The sequence below is a fragment of the Ambystoma mexicanum genome, chromosome 1p (assembly GCF_040938575.1).
Source record: "Ambystoma mexicanum isolate Mex_15411 chromosome 1p, UKY_AmexF1_1, whole genome shotgun sequence".
Lineage (NCBI taxonomy): Eukaryota > Metazoa > Chordata > Amphibia > Caudata > Ambystomatidae > Ambystoma > Ambystoma mexicanum.
In genome coordinates, this window is record NC_090921.1 from 747,377,229 (window position 1) to 747,398,420 (window position 21,192).

At 45.8% G+C, this 21,192-nt stretch overlaps 1 protein-coding gene across 6 annotated transcripts in view; it reads right to left on the reverse strand.

Annotated features, from left to right (window-relative positions):
• POGZ (pogo transposable element derived with ZNF domain) overlaps nucleotides 1–21,192 on the reverse strand; it is a 1,205,269-nt gene that overhangs the window by 992,601 nt on the left and 191,476 nt on the right. For all 6 annotated transcript variants that reach the window (XM_069650424.1, XM_069650460.1, XM_069650451.1 and 3 more), the window contains exon 2: nucleotides 1,439–1,602. In XM_069650424.1, coding sequence (XP_069506525.1) covers nucleotides 1,439–1,592 — 154 coding nt within the window. In that variant the 5' untranslated portion in view covers nucleotides 1,593–1,602. The remainder of the gene's footprint in view (nucleotides 1–1,438; nucleotides 1,603–21,192) is intronic.

Below are 21,192 nucleotides of genomic sequence, written 5' to 3' on the forward strand. Positions count from 1 at the left end.
ACAGTAAACAGCTCTTCACCAGTTTCAGGTTGTGTTCAACGGCCCGGCCTGCATGTTGACTAACAGACGATAGAAATGTCAAAAAAAGAAAAAAAAGAGCCACCTTGTTAGAACATAAAAGAACCCTAATATGCACAACCAAGACTGGATACAGTCTGTGTTAACAAAAAAAAGCACAACAGTTGGTAGAACACGCCCACTTCCATCAGCCATAACTATAGGGTTTCTATGTGACTAAAAAGTCACAGGAGCCGAGAGAAGGGGGATACTAGGTATCCCCTTAGCACTCCACATAAGGTAGTGTTTGCTAATCTCTCATAGTACAAAGTTTCAGGAGGGATACAAAGTATCCTCTATCCTTAAGAACTGTAGTTAGTAAGGATAAAGAATTTCAAAGAAGAACCCAAATGGTTCCCCGCAGCACTGCCCATAAGGAGCTGTGTGCTGAAAACGTTAAACGCAGGTGCCTTGAAAGAAATAGGGAGGAAAGTAGACCCCATGGTAAAAGGTAAAACACAGATCTGAGTTCCAAAAGTCAGAGCAAATACGAAGGAATGAGTGGACAAAGGTGCCACCCATTCAGGATTGAAGACCAGCAAAAAGTGCTGGGGGTCTCACTAGGCGAGGGGATGAAGCATACAAATGAGAAATCTCCAAAACGTCCCCATAAGACTACCCTGCCACCATAAACCTTTCCAGTCATTCATATGTCATTACCCATCTGGATTGCAAGACATATGCTGACCAATGTTAATGCTACACAAGTAAACTGGCATAGGCTTAAACCTCTGACAAGCCATACACCAAGAGCCTTTGTCAGCTTTACGCATTACAGACTCTCTTTATACCAATCATGGCAACCTATGATTATACCTGGAGAAAGGGGGGGAATTTACATAATCACTAAAAAACTACAGCGCACAGGGATGGGTTGGATTACAGACACACCAAGATCAACATTTAGTTTTTCCCCCAAAATCAACGCAAAAGCAACCAACAATTGTAGATCAAATCCCTAGATCACAAGATACGCAAAAGAGCTAATGAATTAACAAATCAATGCTTCCAAGCCCTTGCCACACTACATCATCCCCACTCTTCATTATCAAAATCCAGGAAGGTAGAGGGCATACTGGATTGAGAAGGATCCATAACTATTACATACACCACATTCTGTATAGTTATATAAGCAAATTGGGTTTTAATGAAGAGGAAAACATCCACCAGGGGCTAAGACAACCCTTCCTCAGCTCATTAAACAGAGTTCTTAAATATTCTCAGCTTAAGCTGCACCTAAATAATTGCCCAAATGAAATTGTGCTGTTAAATGCCATATTCACAGTCTTGACCTTTGGGAGGGGAAAAAAAATAAAAATAAAACACTTGTTAAGAAAAAGTTGCCTAGTACATCCAAACATTTTCATGTCACAAAACATACCTGGTGCAGGCTTTTCCAGATAACCGTAGTTGCTATAACTGCTGTAACTGCCATAACCATAATCTTCCACTACAGACTCCTCAATCACATCGCTAATCTTCTGCCATGGCTCAAGCTCTTCCTCCTCACATTCCATGAACAGATCTGTGTCCATTGTGCTGGAACTAGAGGGAAAACGTGTATAGTTAAAGGCAGTGGTAGAAATCAGATATTGAAAACGTCATACTATCACAACCAGTAGTGAGTTAAAGGACCTTTAGTTGAAGAACAATGCAGTCAGAAATCAAAAAACCAACAAAAGATAACCCAAAAGAACAGGTTAGTTACCCCTGGTAAAGTTCTTTCGACTGGATGGTCCTCCCGCGTAGTCCTCATCTTGGTTATATTTCCAATATCCAGCTTCGCAAAACAAGGTCAGCAGGGGGGTGCTGTGCGTAGATGCCCGTCGACTCGATGTCCCTCAGAGGCCTCTGTCTCTATGTCGACATCACCGTAGTTCTATGCAGCACGCGTACGCCCGTTGGCCTCAGTTCCATTTTTACAAGTAAAGCCTTTATCTTGTGTGCAACGGTTACTCCCTCAGAGAGCATAGACTTCTACTGCAAGGGAAATTCTACTGCGGGGTAGGTGATAAGGAATACATGGGAGGAACATCCAGTCGAAAGAACATTACCAGGGGTAAGTAACTTGTTCTTCAAATGGATTGTGTCCTCCCATGTATTTATCATCTTTGATACACTTCCAAAGCAGTTTATGAAATTTGGAGGAGGGAGGAGATGTAGTACGACATGATTATTTCATGGTTGTGTATGCACTGAATGCAACACTGCTTTTACAAATGCAGATTCTTGACCTGAGGAAGAGTCTAAACTGTAATGTTTAGTGAAGGTGTGTACAGACAACCGTGAGGCTGCACATATATCCCTTATCGGAACACCCCTCTGCAAAGCAGATGAAGTTGCCATTCCCCTGGTCGAATGAGCTCTTGGGTGTTCTGAAGGATATTTACCTGCCAGTTTGTAGCATGCCGATATTGCTAGTACAATCCATCTGGATATAGTTTGATTGGTAATGGCCAGTCCCAATTTGTGACCTGAAAAACCCACAAATAACTGGTCATCCTGTCTTAATCATACCAATCTGGAGCTGTAAAAGCTCAGTGCATGGCTACGGTCAAGCCTGTCAAGCCTTTCCTCGTCCTTCCCAGGATGTGGAGGAGGATAAAAATATGGTAACGTTATCTTCTGAGTAAGATGAAACTCAGACAATTTTGGGGAGAAAAGTGGGCTTCACTTTTAGTACCACTGTCTTTATAAAAGACAGCACGAGGAGGCTTGCAGGATAAAGCCTGAAGCTCACTCACACTTGGGGCTGATGTAACTGATATTAAAAAGATGTTTTTAGAGAAAGAAGTCATAAGGGAGAAGAATGTAAAGGCTCGAAAGGAGCTCCCATCAACAAGTTTAACACTAAGTCAAGATCGCAAAGTGGGGCTTGAAACGGCACAGGAGGGAAAACATTAGTCAGTCCCTTTAAGAATTGTACTATTAGAGGAATCTTAAAGTAAGAGACTTCCTCTGAAGTGCGCTAAAAAATAGAAAACGCTGCCAGATATCCCTTGAGGGTACCAATCTGGAGCCCCATATGTAATAGAAATGATAATGTTATTTCATTCCAGGGTTGCCCCACACTTTGGTGATAATCCCTCCGACCCAGTGAGGATATAATAAATCTATTTAGCCAAAAGAAGGGACACATACATAATCAATAACACAACATGCTACCCTCAGATATCAAAACACTACCACCAGCCACTGACATATACAAGCAATTTTCTAAAATGTCATATTTTAATTCATTTACTTATTCATAGCACAAGTATCAAAAAGTATTTAAAAAAAACATACACCACATAAAAGTATACAATGATAAAAGCAGTTATTCCACCACACAGAATCAAGATCACAAATGCTTGATACACAACACAGTAGCAACTCAATTTCGACTGCGTCAAAAAAGCCCAATTTATATAAGTTTCTGTCCTTGAGGTTATTAGTAACTGGACATTCTTCAGGGGCAGAAGTTTGTCTTGTGCTTTCTGTAGGATTTGTATTCTTATAGTCCCGGATCTTATATCTGAGGGTCATACAAACAAACACATTACTACATGGGCATTGTCGGTTTATTTACTAAACCTAGCCATCCCCAATCACCAATAGGGTGAAACAAGTATACAATTAATAATATACCTGTGCCAAGAAACTTGTATCAATAAATGTTTTCAAGTTCATTAACAGTTATCTCACAATGGTTGAGATATATTGACGTCTTCGTGGTGTGGCATGGGTCGATTGAAGAAGCACACAACTTTCTGGTGTGCTTGAACAATCAAAACAGATATCTGAAATGTAGATCATCTTTGAGTTCCAGTGAGGTCAACTATTTGGATTTGACGATCTACCACAAAGCAAACCAACTTCTGGTCAAACCTTTTGTGAAAAGCACTGACGGAAACGCTCTTACATTATAAGAGTCATCACGCAAAGCATGTATGGGACAATTTGCCTTTTGGGCAAATTTTGCGTCTTTTGCAGCACAAGGATGGACTATGAAGAAGGTGCCAATATACTGATTGACAAACTGACAATTTTGGCTGGATAACCTCCATCAGTCAATCGGCTAAGCGAGCATTCAATAACCATCGAGAGGCTCTTTTTGAAAAGAAAAATAAAGACAAACATGAAAGCCCACCGGTGTTTGTGAACACTTTTAGTAATGTCTCCTATAAATTGAAAAACGTTATTCGCAGGAATTGGAAAAAGATCATGAACATTCCGCCACCGCTGGTGGCTTTCAAAAAAAGCACGAATATTCGTAATTTAGTTATGAAAAATGACATACAGAAGACAGGCAACTCAGAGGGTATACAAAGTACACTGTGGGGGTTTACTAGAGTAGTGGGACACCGTCCTTGTGCTGACTGTGTTATGTGTCCTTTAACACGAAAGATGACCTCTGTAAATCTAGTTTTGAAGTCAGAATGGCCACTGAAAGAACATACTGTCAAACAGAGAATGTAATCTATGAGATTAAATCTCCATGTGCATTACTGTACATCGGGAAGACCAACAGGAAGTGTAAGACACGTATGGTTGAACTTAAGAGCGGCCTTTAAAATCACACCGAAAAAGCTCATTAGTTAAACATTATGTTGAGAAGGGCCATTCCTTTATGGAATTTTAGTGGTGTATTTTGAAGAAGGTTAAAGGGAAAACTCAGGAAGAAATCAATAGGAAATTAATCAATTTGGAACAAAAACTCATTTTCTTAACCAACAGCCATGTTACAGAGCTGAATGAAAATGTTGAGTGGCACAACATTAAATAAGAATTACCTTCTAAAAAAACAGTTGGTTTTGAGCCTTAAACTTCCGTTGATTTTCCCCAGTGCAACTATAAGCTGTGTTGCAACTAATAGAATGCAAACCAATAATGTATTGCAAGGACACTGGGGTGGTCCTTATTCTGATCTCATGAGAGGTAATTGTTATATCCATTCATGTTGTTTTTATGTAATGGATGTGTTACGCATATTTGATGTACAGTCTATCCTCCTTAGCAAAAAGGGTGAACATAAAAACAAAAAGGCATACGTATCCTGGTCCATGCATAATATACATCGAATTGTGTAATAATAATTATGGAAATAGGGGTCCTTTGTGTCATTTCTGTCTACCTTTAAAAAGAAAGAAGACACGCATGGCTGTGCATGCTTAGTGGAAAACGGCAATGAAAGCCAGGCTAATATAGTGCCCTAGGCAATAGATCTTGTCCTTTGGTTTCAGGTTGCAAGTCTTCTGTAGGGCGATCGATAGAGGAGTTAGCATAGCGCCCGAGTCTCTGGATGCCATGACAACAATGAGGCTTAGACGCGCGGCTTTCCGCAACGTCATCACGTTACACGTGACGCGATGACGGCATCGCGCAACGCAGAAGGGCGACGAGATGTACGCTTTGCCATGTATTTAGCAACCATGCTGCATCTAGAGGTTAGAGCAGCAGGGTGAATGAACGCTACAGGCACGCTGTCCTTTTGCTAAAGGTAAGAACTAGGCTCTTAATCTGGGTACATGTCGTAAACATGAGAAGCAAGTCGAGTGACTTTGAATATAATTAATGGGAGGTCTGTTTTCACTACAGGCGAGGTGTTGAAACCTGAATTTCCCATTGAGTGGAAAGGGAACTGTTGACATGGAACTCGACCCGAATAGTGCGGTTTCTAGGTCTTGTTAGAACTATGCAGTCAGCATATATCAAGGTAAGAGCCATGTTGAACTTTAGAATGTGTAGGTAGATCACCCATTCTTATTTAAAACTCAAAGCTTTTTTGTCTGCTAGATCCATGTATGGGGTGAAATCTAACAAGTGACCCGCTTTGGTGATTGTGGAAATTTGGTCTCAAGAGAGAAAGAGCAATCTTCCTCAAGAGAGAGGCAACTAGCCTCTTTGACTAAGGGTGAGGATGTTAATTTGATGCCTATACTTTTCTCTCCCTCTAAAAAAATTGAGGCGTATGGTATTCATGCACCTTGGTTTACGGTGTAAGTTAGATGTTTCAAATAGGTTTTGGTTAGCTAAAAGTGAATTCTCCAGGCCACTACAAGGGTGAATAACAAGAACTGTAACTGTTAATGAACTTGAAAACATTTATTGATACAAGTTTCTTGGCACAGGTATATTATTAATTGTATACTTGCTGCACCCTATTGGTGATTAGGGATGGCTAGGTTTAGTAAATAAACCGACAATGCCCATGTAGTAATGTGTTTATGTTTGTATGTACCCTCAGATATAGGAACTGGGACTATAGAGGAAAGAATTCAAATCCTACAGAAAGCACAAGACAAACTTCTGCCCCTGAAGAATGTCCAGTTACTAATAACATCAAGGACAGAAACTTATATAAATTGGGCTTTTTTGACGCAGTAGTAAGCAAGAGAAATCGAGTTGCTACTGTGTTGTGTATCAAGCATTTGTGATCTTGATTCTGTGTGGTGGAATAACTGCTTTTATCACCGAATACTTGTGTGGTGTATATGTGTTTTTTTTAATACTTTTTGATACTAATTGAATTAAAATATGGCATTTTAGAAAATTACTTGTATATGTTATTAATTATACTACACACAGCCCACATTTGTTAAGTGGCTGGTGGTAGTGTTTTGATATCTGAGGGTAGCAGAGAAAGGATAACACCACTGGTGTATTACATGTATAAGGGTCAACATTCTTAGTTCTACACCAGCTGCAGAAATTATTCCAGAAGCAGCAGTACAAAGATGGCCAAAAGCAAAATCTCCATTACGTCGTCCAGGAGGTCACAATCCTTGTATCTCAGACTCTCAGAAACCATGTGTGAAGGCTGAGCATCCCGATAACCAGATGAGAACCCGACCCTCCTCTTGCGAGAGAAATTCCTTTTAGTGGAAGACGTATTGGAGGGCAGATGCCCCGTACTGGGCCAGGAGGACTTGCTACCCGGACCTCCTGGACATGTCCAACTAGGATCATGGATTTCCTGAACTTTCTCAAGCTCCAGATTACGTGAGAAATCATGGGGACTGGAGGAAACGCGTACAGAAGTGGAAAATCCCAGTCCAGCACAAATTTGTCTGCTAGAGCTCCTCTTGGGGGAAATTCCCTTGAACAGGACAGCTCACACTTCCGGATGACACCAGTCGCGCACAGATCCACTTGAGGGGTTCCCCAAAGGGTGAATATCTCTTGGAGGACTTCCTGAGCTAGTTCCCACTCATGGGATACTGCTCTGCCTGCTAGGAGCATCTGCTGTCGTGTTCTTCTCTCCAGCTAGGTGAATTGCCGACAAAGATTCCTTCTTGTATTGGCCAGAACCAGAGCTGCATTGCCTCTCAGCACAGCGATAGTGAACTTACACCTCCTCTTGTTGAGGTAATACATGGCCACTGTATTGTCCGTCATTATCAGGCCATTCTTTCCCCGTACAGATGGCAGGAAGACCTTCAGTGCTAGTCCGATTGCCATCAGCTCTAAAAGGTTGATATGTAGTTTGGACTCTGATGGAGACCAACGACCGTCGACTGTCAGATCGTTGGTTTAGGCTCCCCGTCCCGTGAGTGAGGCGTCCGTCACTACGGTTATCTCCGGCCATGGTTTTTCCAAAAAGATTCGCCTTTCACGATGTTCTCCCGACAGGCCCACCACTGAAGATCTAGTGAGACTGTTCAGGATTTGTAGGAGTTCCGACATCCTTCCTGAGAGTTGTGACCACTGGGTCCTGAGAGCCCATTCTCAGGCGAGCCCCTTGCACCAGGAAAATGCAGGATGCCATGAGGCCTAGCAACCTTAGAAAATCAAAGGCCGGTAGATGCTGGGCATTCTGGAATTTGGTCACCATCTGCAGAATGTCTTGAGCCCTCACCTATGGTGGTGAGGCTTTTCCCCAGGGATGCACCCAGGACTGCTCCGATGAATTGGAGTCTCTGATGGTATCATGTGGGACTTTTTGAAATTGGGGGAGAAGCCCAGTCTGTGAAGAGAGTGGCAGGTATAGCCGAGATGTTCGGGGGCTTGTTCTGGGGAACTGGGCATGATCAGCCAATCGTCTAGGTAGGGGTAAACGTGAATTCCCCTCTCCTGAGGCTTGCTTCCACAACCGCCATCAGTTTGGTGAATAAGCTCAGGCGGAGGTCAGCGCAACCCCTGGAGAGGCGTCTATTCCATTAGCCTCATGAAGGCATTCCTGCAAGTTATTTTAGTGTGAATCCTCTGATATCAATGCCTCAGGCACTGCTGGTGTTCCATATTGTAACCCAAAGGGTCTCCCTTCATCAGAGGATTCATCTGCATCTTCATAAATAAAAGAGGGATTTGAAGAAATCTGGGTGTAGAAAAGAAGTACAAGTCTTTTCAAATGGGGTTTACATATTTATTGTGACAGGAGCCGAAAATGTAGAAATTGTTGCCGGGACAGTAGCACCAATTGCTTCGACACATGTGGCGTCGAGGTCCATGCTCGAGGCTTCGATGGCTTCTCCACAGCTATAGGCGCCCCTTTCGATCTTGTAGGAATAGAGTCCTTTGGTGACGATTACCTTGATGGTTTAGTCATCGGGTCGGGGGACGTTCCACTCGTGGGATTGGATCGCTCTCGTCGAGACTTCGCCGCCAGGTCCAAAAACGCATGGCTCTTGTGCTTCCGAGGTCTTTTGAACGGAGCATGTCCTTTAAGTGTAGTTAAGGGGGGCAAGGCCACGTTCTCGAAAACACTTAACAATCGGAGCCTAAACTTTTCCCAATAGGCCGGTGAACTAGATTTAGTGGGCAAACGACCCGTTCCAGTGAACGTAAAGATAAGGAAGATGGCTATCTATAGCGCCGTTTCTTTCCATGTCTTGAGGTTGAAAAATGGTGTCATGACCGGGAACATTTGGTCTTTTTCGACGAGGAACTGGTCTCAACTCATCCAAAGTTTTTTGTTTTGATGGAGTTGAGGGGGATTTTGGGCCTTACCTGCCGCAAGCTTCCATCTACGCTATCTCAGGGCTTTGGCCGTCACAGATAGGCAATCCTCGCACTCCTAAAACAGATGAGTCGACCCCACGCACCACAGGCAGATCCTGTGAGGGTCCGTCATGGACATCTTTGAACTGCTGTCACAGCATTTCTTGAAGCCGGATCAAGGAGTGGACGACGCCGAAGACAAAGCCATTTCACGTCAGAACTTGATAAAGAAATTATCGAAGATTATTTCGAAGATATGCCTGTCAAGGAATGAGGCGTACCACATCCGAAGCATAAGCACGGAGAAACGGAACTGCATGGAAAAAAAGGGTTGCTGCACGTGCTACTTATACCTATGGTGACGTCGACATCAAAACGAGGCCTCCGAGGGACATCTGAGTCGACAGGCATCGTCGCAAAGCACCCCCTGCTGAAAAAAAATTCCAAAGCAGCAAAGCTGGATATTGGAAATATATCAAAGATAATGAATACATGGGAGGACACAATCCATTCAGAATGATTTTCGAAACAATATATCTACATTTGAGGGCTCATGTAGAAAACCGCTAAAAAGGAGTGCTCACGGAAACTTTTTTTACAACTGCACTTTCTAAGGGCGGAACATATATGTATAAATACATTGTGCTGTGTAAATCTGGAGGCCAAATCACACAACGCACATTTTCTGACTTCAATAACAATGGCTCACCACCAAAGATAGGGACAAGAAATGATCAAACAATTTACAAAAATACAAGAGATTTACTTCAAGCTTTTGTCTGGCAGTAGGAGGCAAAATGAAGGTGTTCACACAAGGAATAGGTTGAAAGGGGGAATAGCCTGATCCAATTACATCCATCTGGCTCTATAAATTAAAAGAATGTCAGATGTATATTTAAGGTTACAAGTATTGGACCTTTGTAAGGCGCCCATTCACAGGTGTTTCCAGACGCCGCAAGGCAAGATGGGGGAGTGGATGAGGAGACACTTGGGAATCAATTACAGAGTTACTCACCGTAGTGACTACCTTACTCCTAGTCCCCTTTCCTCCATACTTGTGGGACAGGAGCGGAGAACTTTAAAGCATCAAAAATGGTTGTCCTTTTAAGTTTACATGGGGCCACCGCACATGACTGCAGCCCTGCCTTCCTGAGCTCTGCCACGTGCATCGCCCTTCAGTCTTTTTTCCATTGCCAGTTCCAGGAACATTTAGCAACAGTAGGAGGATACAACTGGAGGGGACGGCAGGTGACTGTAGAGGAAAGGGGACTAGGAGTAAGGTAGTCACTATGGTGAGTAACTTTGCCATACTTCTACGTCCCGTCCCCTTTCCTCCATACATGTGGGAGATTCCCAAGCACTGACCAAAGGAAGAACGGGTGGATGGAAATTTCCCTTATTGGAACAAATTAAGAACTGCCTGGCCAAATTGGGCATCAGCCCGGGAGCTCAGGTCAAGACAATGTCTGCAAAAAGCCAAAAGTGGGAGCCTTGGCTATGGACTCCCAAGGGACGTATTTTTGGAAGGAACAGCAGCTGCTTTGCCACGGACCGAAAGTGCATGAATGCCCATTGGGGGCTGGAGGCATTGAATTTTGTAGGCCTCGGAAATACATGAAGCTATCCAACGAGAGATGGACGCTTTCAAGGCTGGTTTCCCTTTTGGGTCACCAAACTTAAAGAGTTGTGAAGAACTTCCAAGTTCACTTGTTCTGTCAAGGTAAAACTTCAGAGCTCGTCTGACGTCTAGGTTGTGTAAAACGCTCTTGGCATCAGTAAACAGATTCGGAAAGAAAACCAGTAAAGATATTGACTGGTTCAAGCGGAATTCAGAAACAACATTGTGAATGAAAGAAGAGCGAGTCCAAAGCACCACCTTATCCTTGTGGAAAAACAGATGATCGACAGAGCTTAAATCTCACGTATTCGTCTCGCAGATGTTACCGCAATCAAGGTCACCTTCCAAGAAAGGTACTTGAGCTCGGTAGTGGCCTTAGGTTCAAAGGCTTATGGCGTAAGGTGGCGAGGACCACATTGAAGATTCCATTTGGGGTGAGGGGCCCGAACCAGTGGAAAAAGATAAAGATCTGCAAAATGTCTCTTGATGACTGGGTGTGCCAGTGAAAAAGAGCAACTGTCTGTGGCTAGATAAGCCACAGTGGCAGATAGGTATGTCCTGCATGCTAAGACATGGATGCCAGAGGCAAGGTCCGATATATAAAGACAAGACAGTCAATGGAAGCCTGTCGGGGATCTAGCCATTTAGCTAGACACCAATGACAAAAATGGAGCCATTTGCTTCTGTACTGAGCCCTCGTAGAAGGCTTGCGTGCCGCTTGAATTATGCACATGTTTTCCTCAGAGAGGTTAAACTGCGCTAATGATTGGAACTCGGGTACCAGGCCGCCAAGCTGAAGGATTGTGGGGAGGGGTGCCACAACTGGTGCTTGCTCTGGTGAAGGTCAGGAATCTGAGGCAACCTGATCGGGGAACACACCGACAAGTGCTGCAGCTCCAAAAACCAGTAGCTGGCTGGCCACCAAGGAGCTATGAAGAGGAGAGTGCAGTTGGAAGCACTTTCCAGAGTGACCCATGAATCAGCGTCAAAGGAGGGAAGCCTTCATGTTGTCCCAAGGGATCTTGAGAGCATCCCCCCCAAGGAAGACACCAATACCATCCCTGGAAGCATAAAGAGGGCGTTTCCTGTTCGTTGAAGTTGCAAAGAGGACCACCACTGGCGAACCCCAATGCTGGAAGATCTTTATGAGAACATTAGTGTTAATCTCCCACTCGTAACTCGCCATAGATTGGCTGCTGAGGGAGTCTGCAGCCATATTGATGTGACCGGGAATGTGCACTGCCTGAAGCCAGACCTTGTGTTGGATAGCCCAATTCCAAATTTGGATAGCTAGATCCACCAGACGAGGAGACCTGCTGCCCCCACGTTTGTTGATATAGAACATTGCTACGCAATTGTCAGTGCAAATTCGAACCACACTGTTGGTGAGGGAGGGTTGAAAAGCCTTGAGCGCCAGAAAAACTGCCAGGAGCTCTAGGTAATTGATATAGGACTGCCTGTCCTGGGGCATCCACAAATCGTACACCTCAAGGTGACAAAGTGGTACTCCCCACCCTAGAGGGGAGTCTGTAGTAACCATCACTTGTGGGTAGGACTCCTGGAAGGAGGACCCACTGAAAGGTTGCTGGCGGACAACCACCACTGAAGATCTGCCATCATGGAGGATGGAACTGGAATCATCGGATCCAAAGCCTGAAACGAGCAACTCCGATGAGCAAGCCGAGTGCGCCTCATCTTAAGTCTTGCAAGAGGTAGAGCTAACAAGCAAGAGGCCATAAGGCCCAGGAGTTTCTCGAACCACCAGTCCGACATGTGGGAGGACTGCAGCAAGAGCCAACACTTGGTTGAAAGGTCTGCGATCCTGTCCTCCGTCAGGAACACTCTGATGCAGACAGTATCCCAACGGAAATGGAGAAATGGCGAAAGATCAGGTTTTGAGTAACCGTCAGACAATTTCCGCCAGCTCACCGACAGCCCAAGATGTAAAAGGAGATTAAGGAGTGACTGAAGATTGTCTGTTGCGGCCTGTGGACAAGGACTGCGCAGGAGCCAATTGTCCAAGTATGGATATAAAACTCTGTGCTGTCTGAGAAATCACTCGATACTGGAAGTGCTCCCTCCCCACAGAGAACCGCAGATATTTCCGATGCAGGCTCCAGATCAGGATATGCATGTAGGCGTCCTGAAGGTCTACCACGCTGAGCCTATTGCCCTTCCGGAGAGAGGACTTAATGTGGCTGGGCGTAATCATCTTGAATTTCTCTTGGGGTAGAAAGAGATTGAAATCGGAGAGGTTGAGGATAGTGCGCAGGCCAGCCAAATTGGGCACTTAAACAGACGGGAGTAACAGCCGTCCCCTTGTTCCCGCAAGGGAACAGGCTCCTCTGCGGTCTAGAAGTTTCTGTACCTTGGCTGAGGGAGGGCAACCCAGTCTGCTGAAGAGGAGGGTGGAGGTGGGGGCAAGCGGAAGCCTGTCCGAGCAACGGACAAAACCCATCATTCTTATGTGATCATCTGCCACGCCTCCAGATGAGAGGATATTCGTCCTCCCACCGGAGTCTCATGCGAGCGATGGAAAACATTATTCAGATGGATTATTGGCGGGGAGACCACCCCGTTGCTGAAGAGGAGGCTGCTGACCAAGAGAAAAACAGACCACCTTGCTTGGCTGCCAGCAGGAGCATCTGCACAGTGGTCCTGGAAGCCTCTGAAAACAGAGAAGGACCTTGTTTGAGACCCCCAGACCTCTAGCATAAGCCGCCTTAGCTGGGGTTTTGGCAAGGACTGACAAAGATTTAGCAGTTTGCATGCTTGCCTTAGTTTTGGAGGGGTCCTCATCAGTGGAGGAATGGAATAGTTAATTACCTTCAAAGGGAAGATAAAGTACTTAGTCTCCTTCGAGACCGTTGTAACATGCAGCCACGCTTGGCAGGAGAGGTTTACTGCGCCAGAACTTTGGCATCGGATAAGCCACCCTTTAAGTAGTCAAGCTGGTCAGGAGGAATACATTCTTGAAACCCGACAAGCTCCTTACACAGCCTAAGATTAGCAGCCGCAAGGATGACCTTGGTATTAGCCTGGTACCGCTGGAAGCACGAATTGGAAAATACTTTCTCCCCCCAATGGCATCAAGAAGCTTGTCCTCCTTGGAAAGGACTTGGGACCCTGCAGTGGAGGATAGAGAGGACGTCTAGGACTTGAGTGTAGCTGCTGCCTCCACCGACGAGGCGAGTGGCCATGCAGTCAAGGATAGGTCTTCAGACGCGTGCAGTTTGTAGCAAGCATCAATTTTCTTGTTTAAGTGCTGCCCGGAATGAGGTTTTTCTCAGACCCTGCGGGCTTTGGCAAGAACATTCCTTTGAATGAATAGGCCGGTGCGCTCCTTTGTTGACAGAGTAAAGGCCCCCGAAAGTACACCTTGTGGAGCCGGAGGCTCAGGTATTGGGAGGTCTAGCAACGCCATCATATCCACTACCCGGTCGTGAATGGCTCCAATAGAGCGGGGCGGATCCTTGCAGTCCTGATCCGCTTTATCTTCATCCAGTGCAGTGCGAACAGGATCCTGATCCACAGCACGTGGCACCTCAGATCCTGTGGGCAGACTTGACTGCGCAACGGAAGTCTTTAGCACAGGTGAAAGTGGAGGCAGAGGAAGCAGAGGAGGTGGCGGCCCCAATGGAAGTGGGGGAGGAGGTGGCACTACCGGGACCTGCAGAGGAGTAACCGAAGAAGGGCGTGTTTCAGGTGGCTTAGGATAAATATCCGTGAAAAGCTCCTTAAAGTATGCCTTCATTGGATCAGAGTGCATTAGCGTCTGAAACGGGCCAAATAAAAGCGTCCTCAGAAGGCGGCGTAGGCACTGGAGTGGGTAGAGGCCGCTTGGAAGGGACATACCGCCAGGATTGCAAAGAGGATGGTTGCCAGGAAGGCCCTCCGCCAACTGGGTCCACGTAAACCCAGGGAGCATAGTGGGAGGGAGAGAGACTGTGGCGGCGGAAACTAGCACGCCACTCCATCGGAGTGCAGAACGGATTCATATTATCCACATTACATGGAAAATGCTGCTCAACCCCAAAAACAGGCCCCTCGAAACCAGCCATTGAGAAAGTTGGTGTGAGAGAGCTAGTCAAAATGGCCGCCATAGACCGCAGAGGTTGGACCGCCATTTTGTTACTGCATGAGGTGAACTGCGTCACAGGAGTCAGTGAAGCCGTTGTTACCACAGGGGTCGCAGAAGACTTATGTTCCATTTTAGGCCTGTGACAGGGAACCTCGGCAGAGCCGGTGCTAGCAGATGTAGGGCGCTTCTGTGACCTCTTACAATCTGCTGGATACTTAGGTCTCAGTGAGGGAACCTCGGCAGCGTTGGTACTCGAAGACTTAAGGTGTTTGCCCACCTTCATTGCCCCCTCAGCAGGATCGCTTTGAATACAGGATTGTGTGTGGGAAGGCTTTGGGTGACCCCTCGGAGCCAGAGCCCTCAGAGGGGGTTGGGGGGGGTCCTACAACAGGCTGGTTTTACATAAAGCCCCTAGTCGGGGATCCTCTGGGGTAACCCTGGTGCTTTTAGTCGCTTTATTGGAAACCTTGAGACAAGTCTCGGTACACTTAGTATCAGATTTGGAAACCTCGGTAACTACCCCGGTGAAAACAGACCCATAAGTGCTGGGCTTACTTTAGCCCCCAGATGGGGAACCTCGGATGAAGATCGGGTCCTGACAGCCCCTTTACAGGGAACCTCAGAGGAAACTCTGGAGTCCAGGTTAGATCCCTTTCGAGACACCCCAGGGAAAATCCTAGTACCAGAGCCACTTGGAGCCCTCCCGGAACCAGAAGACCCCGGGAAGGAGTCCCCTGGCCGGGATGCCCTGAAAAGGAAGGCCCTTAGCAGCCTCTTCCTTTTCTCTTCAATGAACTGCTGTAAATGTGGAGGTGGTATCTGCCCCTCCCACCTGACAAGTCGACGCTGGAGTGACCGGATGGAGAGGGAGTCGCAGTAGATGCCAGAGTCCCACTGGTGTTCCGGGCCCAAGCACTCCAGACAGTGAGAGTGGGAATCTGCCCTTGCGAAACGATGTTCGCACCAAGCACAGGACACGAATCCCAGATGCTCCGGCATAGACAGAAGACTACCGTGGAACCAGAGCAGGAATTTGAAGGACAAGAGAAAAAAATAATTCCCTAAAATGCAAGTGCTTCCGACCCCGAACACGCAGAGAAAAGGACTCAAGGGCAATGCAGAGCTCAGGAAGGCATGGCTGAGGTCACGTGCGGTGGGCCGGTGGCCCTGTAAAAATAAAAAGGACAACGTTTTTTTGATGCCTTAAATGAGCTCCTGTCCCGTCCTGATGGACAGAATGTCCCACAAGTATGGAGTAAAGGGGACGGGACGTAGGACTAAAAAGAACAAACACGGTTAAATTGGCCTTGTGACAATCCTACTGAGCAAGTGCATGACAAGGTGATAAGTGTAAGGGAGGGTAGAGGGAGAAGTACAGGTGTGGGGTACCTCAACGGAGGGGGCAGGCAAGGGCTGGGCGGGGCGGGACAAGGCGGCAAGTACCAGGGGAAAGGGGAGCAGTGGGGATGTGTGCTGTGGACAGGGAGGACCAAGTAGGGCTAGTCTGGGGAAGGGTGCCCGAGGGCAAGTGCTGGCAAAGAATGCTGGGGTGACTGGTAGGGAGCGTGGGGGGTTTCTGGCCCCTGTACGACTCTGTAGGGACCAGGTACCAGTCGCAACGGCAGATTGAGTTAGCAAGGGAGAGGGAAATATGGAGAAAAATAAGTCTTGAGAAGTTTACAGAAATTAAGAAGATCCGGCTGAAGTCTAAGGGTGCGGGGGCAGGGAGGTGTTCCAGAGGGAGGAGCCAGCCGAGGAAAGGGATCTACCTCTCAATCCCTGCTTCCAAAAGCGTTTGACCTGTAGAGGGTTGGAGCGAGCAGACCGAAGGACTCTGGCCGGGAGATATTTAGGGAGGGAAAGATGGATGGAAAGAGGCCCCAGACATTTAACTGCACATAGGAAAATGCACAAAATGCTTTCCCCCTACAACTTGTTCTAGTAAATGAAAGTTGACGAATGTGGCATGCAACAGATATGGTGATTGAACCCTTTTTTGCATAAAAATCACTGCTGAAAAAATAAACTGAGCAGAGTAAGGCACTGTGAAACAAACTTTAATACACACAATGTGCACCTAATGCATAAAACTGTTTCTTACAACGTGACAAAAAGATGGCCAATCACATCCACAGGGTACAAAATTGAGATTGGATAAGCAGGAGCTAAAAGCAGCTCCTGGGTATTGAGCATTAACCACTGACCAGGAGCTAATACTGCGTAACTAGGAGCTAGTGCATAGCATTCCACAAATTCAACGATAAGATGGAAACCTATAATTTTGCCATTACTTAGAACCCCTTATGCTTTACATATAGTTAGATATGTTCACATGTTGAATTATAGATTGTCCCAAATACACAGATTTAAATTCACATAGGTGGGTTTGTTTAGCATCGGTTGGCCTGGGGAACCAAAAGTAGCTGCTGGTAGCAGTTCATGCCAAGCTAACCAGGCTCTTCCCAGCTACAAGCAGCAGCTAAATAGCTCCCCTCAATTTCAAACCCTGCATCCAGGACCATCTGTAACCCTGCCTTGGCATAACCACACTACTTGTGCCACAGACAAAACCGAAACCCATTCCACAGTGAGGATGTCAATCCTTGGTAAAGACAAAGGCAGCCCACCCAAGGAGCAAACAATAAAATGTAGGTTGTCCATCCACAGCAACCTAACATTTAAACGTGCACCCATTCGTACATGCTGCACTCAAACAGAATTACTTTTTCCGGGTAGTCTACATGGCCATCTGAAGAAGTTATAGGGCCCCATCAAAAGATATTAACCCTTCCCATGCCGCGCTCGAATCAAAGGAATTAAGAGACCCAGAATCTCATTGGGATCAAAACCTATAGCTGGATATGCTGTCTGGCATAAGCAGGAGTGCACGCCATCCAAGCTCCCTTACTTAATGCATCCTTGCCAGAATAAGAACAAGCTAGTGGTATTTCAAGGGCAATATTTGTAATCCACAAATTGGGGACTGGTTTTCTACCATAGGTACAGGACAATGTTTAACACCATCAGCTATGAGGAATGTATGCGGGCTGCAGTGTACGTAGATGCAGGACCCAGATCAGTAGTTGTATGAGAAAGCTACAGATACCACAGCATAGACAGAACTCAAGATTAGCAGCCTCGCAGATTTTAGCTGTTCAAGCATAGATACTAGGAGACGGATCGGAAGCAACAAGAAAGGTACAAATAGCATATATAGTGGACACGGATTAAAAGTCATAGGGAAGATGCACATATCCAGGCATATTAGTAGAGAGTCATGATTTATAGGTTCTATATAAAGCAATACGATAACCCTTTTAAATCAAGAATGAAAATTCTTTAAAGCGCTTACCCCGAGAACCAAATCTTAAGATCTGACATTTTTTACATTTTAGGCACCGAAATGAATCAAGATGACCAAGATCACACACAATCGGTTGAATGGTGAAGCTGGGTTTAGAAAACAGTCAGCAGTTTCAGCATTTTTGTAGCATTTCAGTCCTACAGGAATGGAACACAGCAATTTTTTGTAGCACCAAAAAAAGCTGCCCTTTAATTCTTAAGCCAGGCCCGGCACATCAGATGCCTCTGCCCCACCCGCCTCTGCTCCACCCATGACCTCGCCCTTCAGTCCGTTTCCAAAGGCCAGGTTCAGCCACTGGTTGACCGTTAATTACAGAGGGGGAGGTGGGCAATTGTATGGAGGAAAGGCGACTGGACTGGAGAACAGTAGTCACTACAGTGAGTAACATTTCCTTACTCCTACAGCCTGCCCCCTTTCCTCCATATTTTTGGGAGATTTCCAAGCACTCCTTAGCATGGGGGTGGATAATCCCATTTACACTTTTAGCTGAAAGGGATTTTGCGACTGTTGGTCCAAACAGAGCATGGCCTTCAGCTCGTATACAGACAAAAGTGTTGACAGAAGGTCAGGTTACTCGTAGCAATTGTCTCATGGGGCAGGTCTTTGGAATGTGAAAGAAGTCGCTTTAGCCGTCACGAATTATGCATAGAGCCCTTTCGGTGGACATAATCCTTGGATCATACAGCTCTCCGGGACGCACCATATGACCCATGTTAAGGTAGTGGCCTTGGATACCAAAGAACCTTTCTTGGCATCCCCAAAGGTCACACAGAGACTAGTTCCTGAACTCCATGGTCCTATCCAAATAGAATTTCAAGGCACTCCTCATATCTATACAGTGTAGCACACACTCTGCCGTGGGTGAGGTATAACGGAAGAAAACCAGCAAAGACATTGCCTGCTTTATATGAAACTCTAAATACTTTTGGTTAAAAAAAAAAAAGTATAGGTAAGCAGGTAAGCATACGAACGCAGAACCACTGGCACGATGAATAACCAAATGGCTCTTCTATCGAGAAGACCTGGATCTCGCTTATACAGATAGCTGAACAACGCAAGAAAGGCCACTTTCGAGAATATTTGTTTGATGTCAGTTGTCACCATTGGCTCAAATGATGTATTGCATATAGCCATAAGGTCTACGTTAAAATACCAGTTGGGTGGAGGGGCCTAAACTTGCAGGTAAAAGTGGCACAGCCCAATGAAAGGCTAATACACCACTGGATTAGAGTTTGAAAAAAAAGAATGTGCTTAAGTTGAAATAGGTGCCCAAGGCTGCTGGGTATGTCCGACAGATCCCCTGAAGCTGGTAAATACAAGAACAAGGTTAAAGAATTGTCTAGTGATGCCAGTAATGGATTCTTAAGCTTTGCTAAACTCCAATGACAGAACCTCAGCAACTTGCTTTGATAGCGACTTGGCATAGAGTAATTTCTTGCTGCCTGTATGATGCGCATATCCGACAGACCCAAGCAGCACAAGGTGGGTCTCCCTCTCTCTCGCCCCCTCCCCCTCCCCCTCCCTAGAGAAAGTCCTGCAGGATTGTAGGTGACAGACTGCCTCATTCGGGGAAATGACTGTTGCTAGCCAGTCGTACAAGTATGGGCATGTGTGGATGCACTGGAGGTGGAGAAAGGCCGAAACTACTTTCATCATCTTTGTAAACCCTCAAGGAACAAAGTCTGTTCCACTGAAAACCTCAGGAAAAAATAGTGAGTGGACTATTTAGGAATGATATGCATCCTTCAGATCCACTGCACGGATCCATTTTCCGGTTGAAAAGCAGCCTTGATCTGTGCAGGAGTGATCGTCTTGATGTTTTTTATTTTTTAATGGTTAAATTAAGACTGAAGCTCTCATAGTCCAACCTGGTGTGTAGGAAGGCCTGGTTCGCTTTTGGTACGGATAGACACAAGTAGAATCCCCTTGCCTCCCTCCTTCAGTGGTGCCTCTATTGGTCCCAATTATTTGATAGGTCTTACATTAGAGAGGGAGGACAAATCTGCTGCAATGTAGTGGGGGACGGAGGAACCATAAACCTCTATGTGCTACCAATGCAATCAAAGAAACTCTGAAGTGATGATCCTCCAGACTGGACCCGAAAATACAGCAGCCTCGCACCTCTCCCACTGCAGTACTGTGGGACTGTGCCTGACCATTTGTTAGCTATCAGTTCTTGCAGAGGAGGGAGAATTAAACACCACACATGTTCCGGTGCTCTTTTTCCATTTTTTTATTTTTTATTGGAAGCTGGGAGACCACGCAGAATGTCTGGGCATGAAATCTCGGAAACCCCGAAACCATGCAAGAGAAAACGAGTGAATATCGGAAACGTCTTGCTTCCTGACAGTTTGTTAGACAGTGGTTATTGAGCACTGAAAATGAATTCGCTGTGATCGGCTGTCTTCGTCAGTTGAACTGTGGAATGCTGCAAGACAGAAGATGGAGCACCTGGTCATGCACTCTTCCCCTCACCAAAGGGTCCACATGGTTGGCAGCTGCCTCCAGAAGGTCTTGACCTATGACCATTGCATTGGCTAGGCCACCTTTGTAGAGTTCTAAGGTCTGCTGATATGTACAGCCCGAATTCCGAGAGCTCTAGCCAGGTATCTAGTTGGCTGCCGCCAGTAACGCCTCGACTATGGCTGGGCCAAGCTGCAAGACAGAATTTAAAAAGATATTGAAATGATTGTTCAGAAAAAAATATTTGAAATTTGTCCCAAAAAATAAATAAATACATTTTTTAAAAAACTCTACATAGCAAACAACCCGGAGGTTGAGGAATAAGCCTTGGTGTGGACACTGGCATGTTCCAGGACTAAGTGGTTCCCAAAATGGTCTGCCCATCCATGGATCTACATAATGCAGGAGTAGATGTTAAAAGCAGAGTGCGCTTGTTGGGCAACAACTTCTGCGTCGGGTCAACTACTCAATCATAAGTGTAAAAGCTACACTACCCAGAGAAAAACTAGGGGTAGATCTGGAACATGAGTCTGACACAGGAGCGACGATGATACAGGGACAATACCTGCCTCAGTTACCTCATGTGAAGCCGCCATTTTAAAAGATGGCATTTTAGCCTGTGGCACAGTAGACCTAGCCACCCTAAGTGAAAAGGCATTCTGACTCACTATGGCCCTTATTATAAGT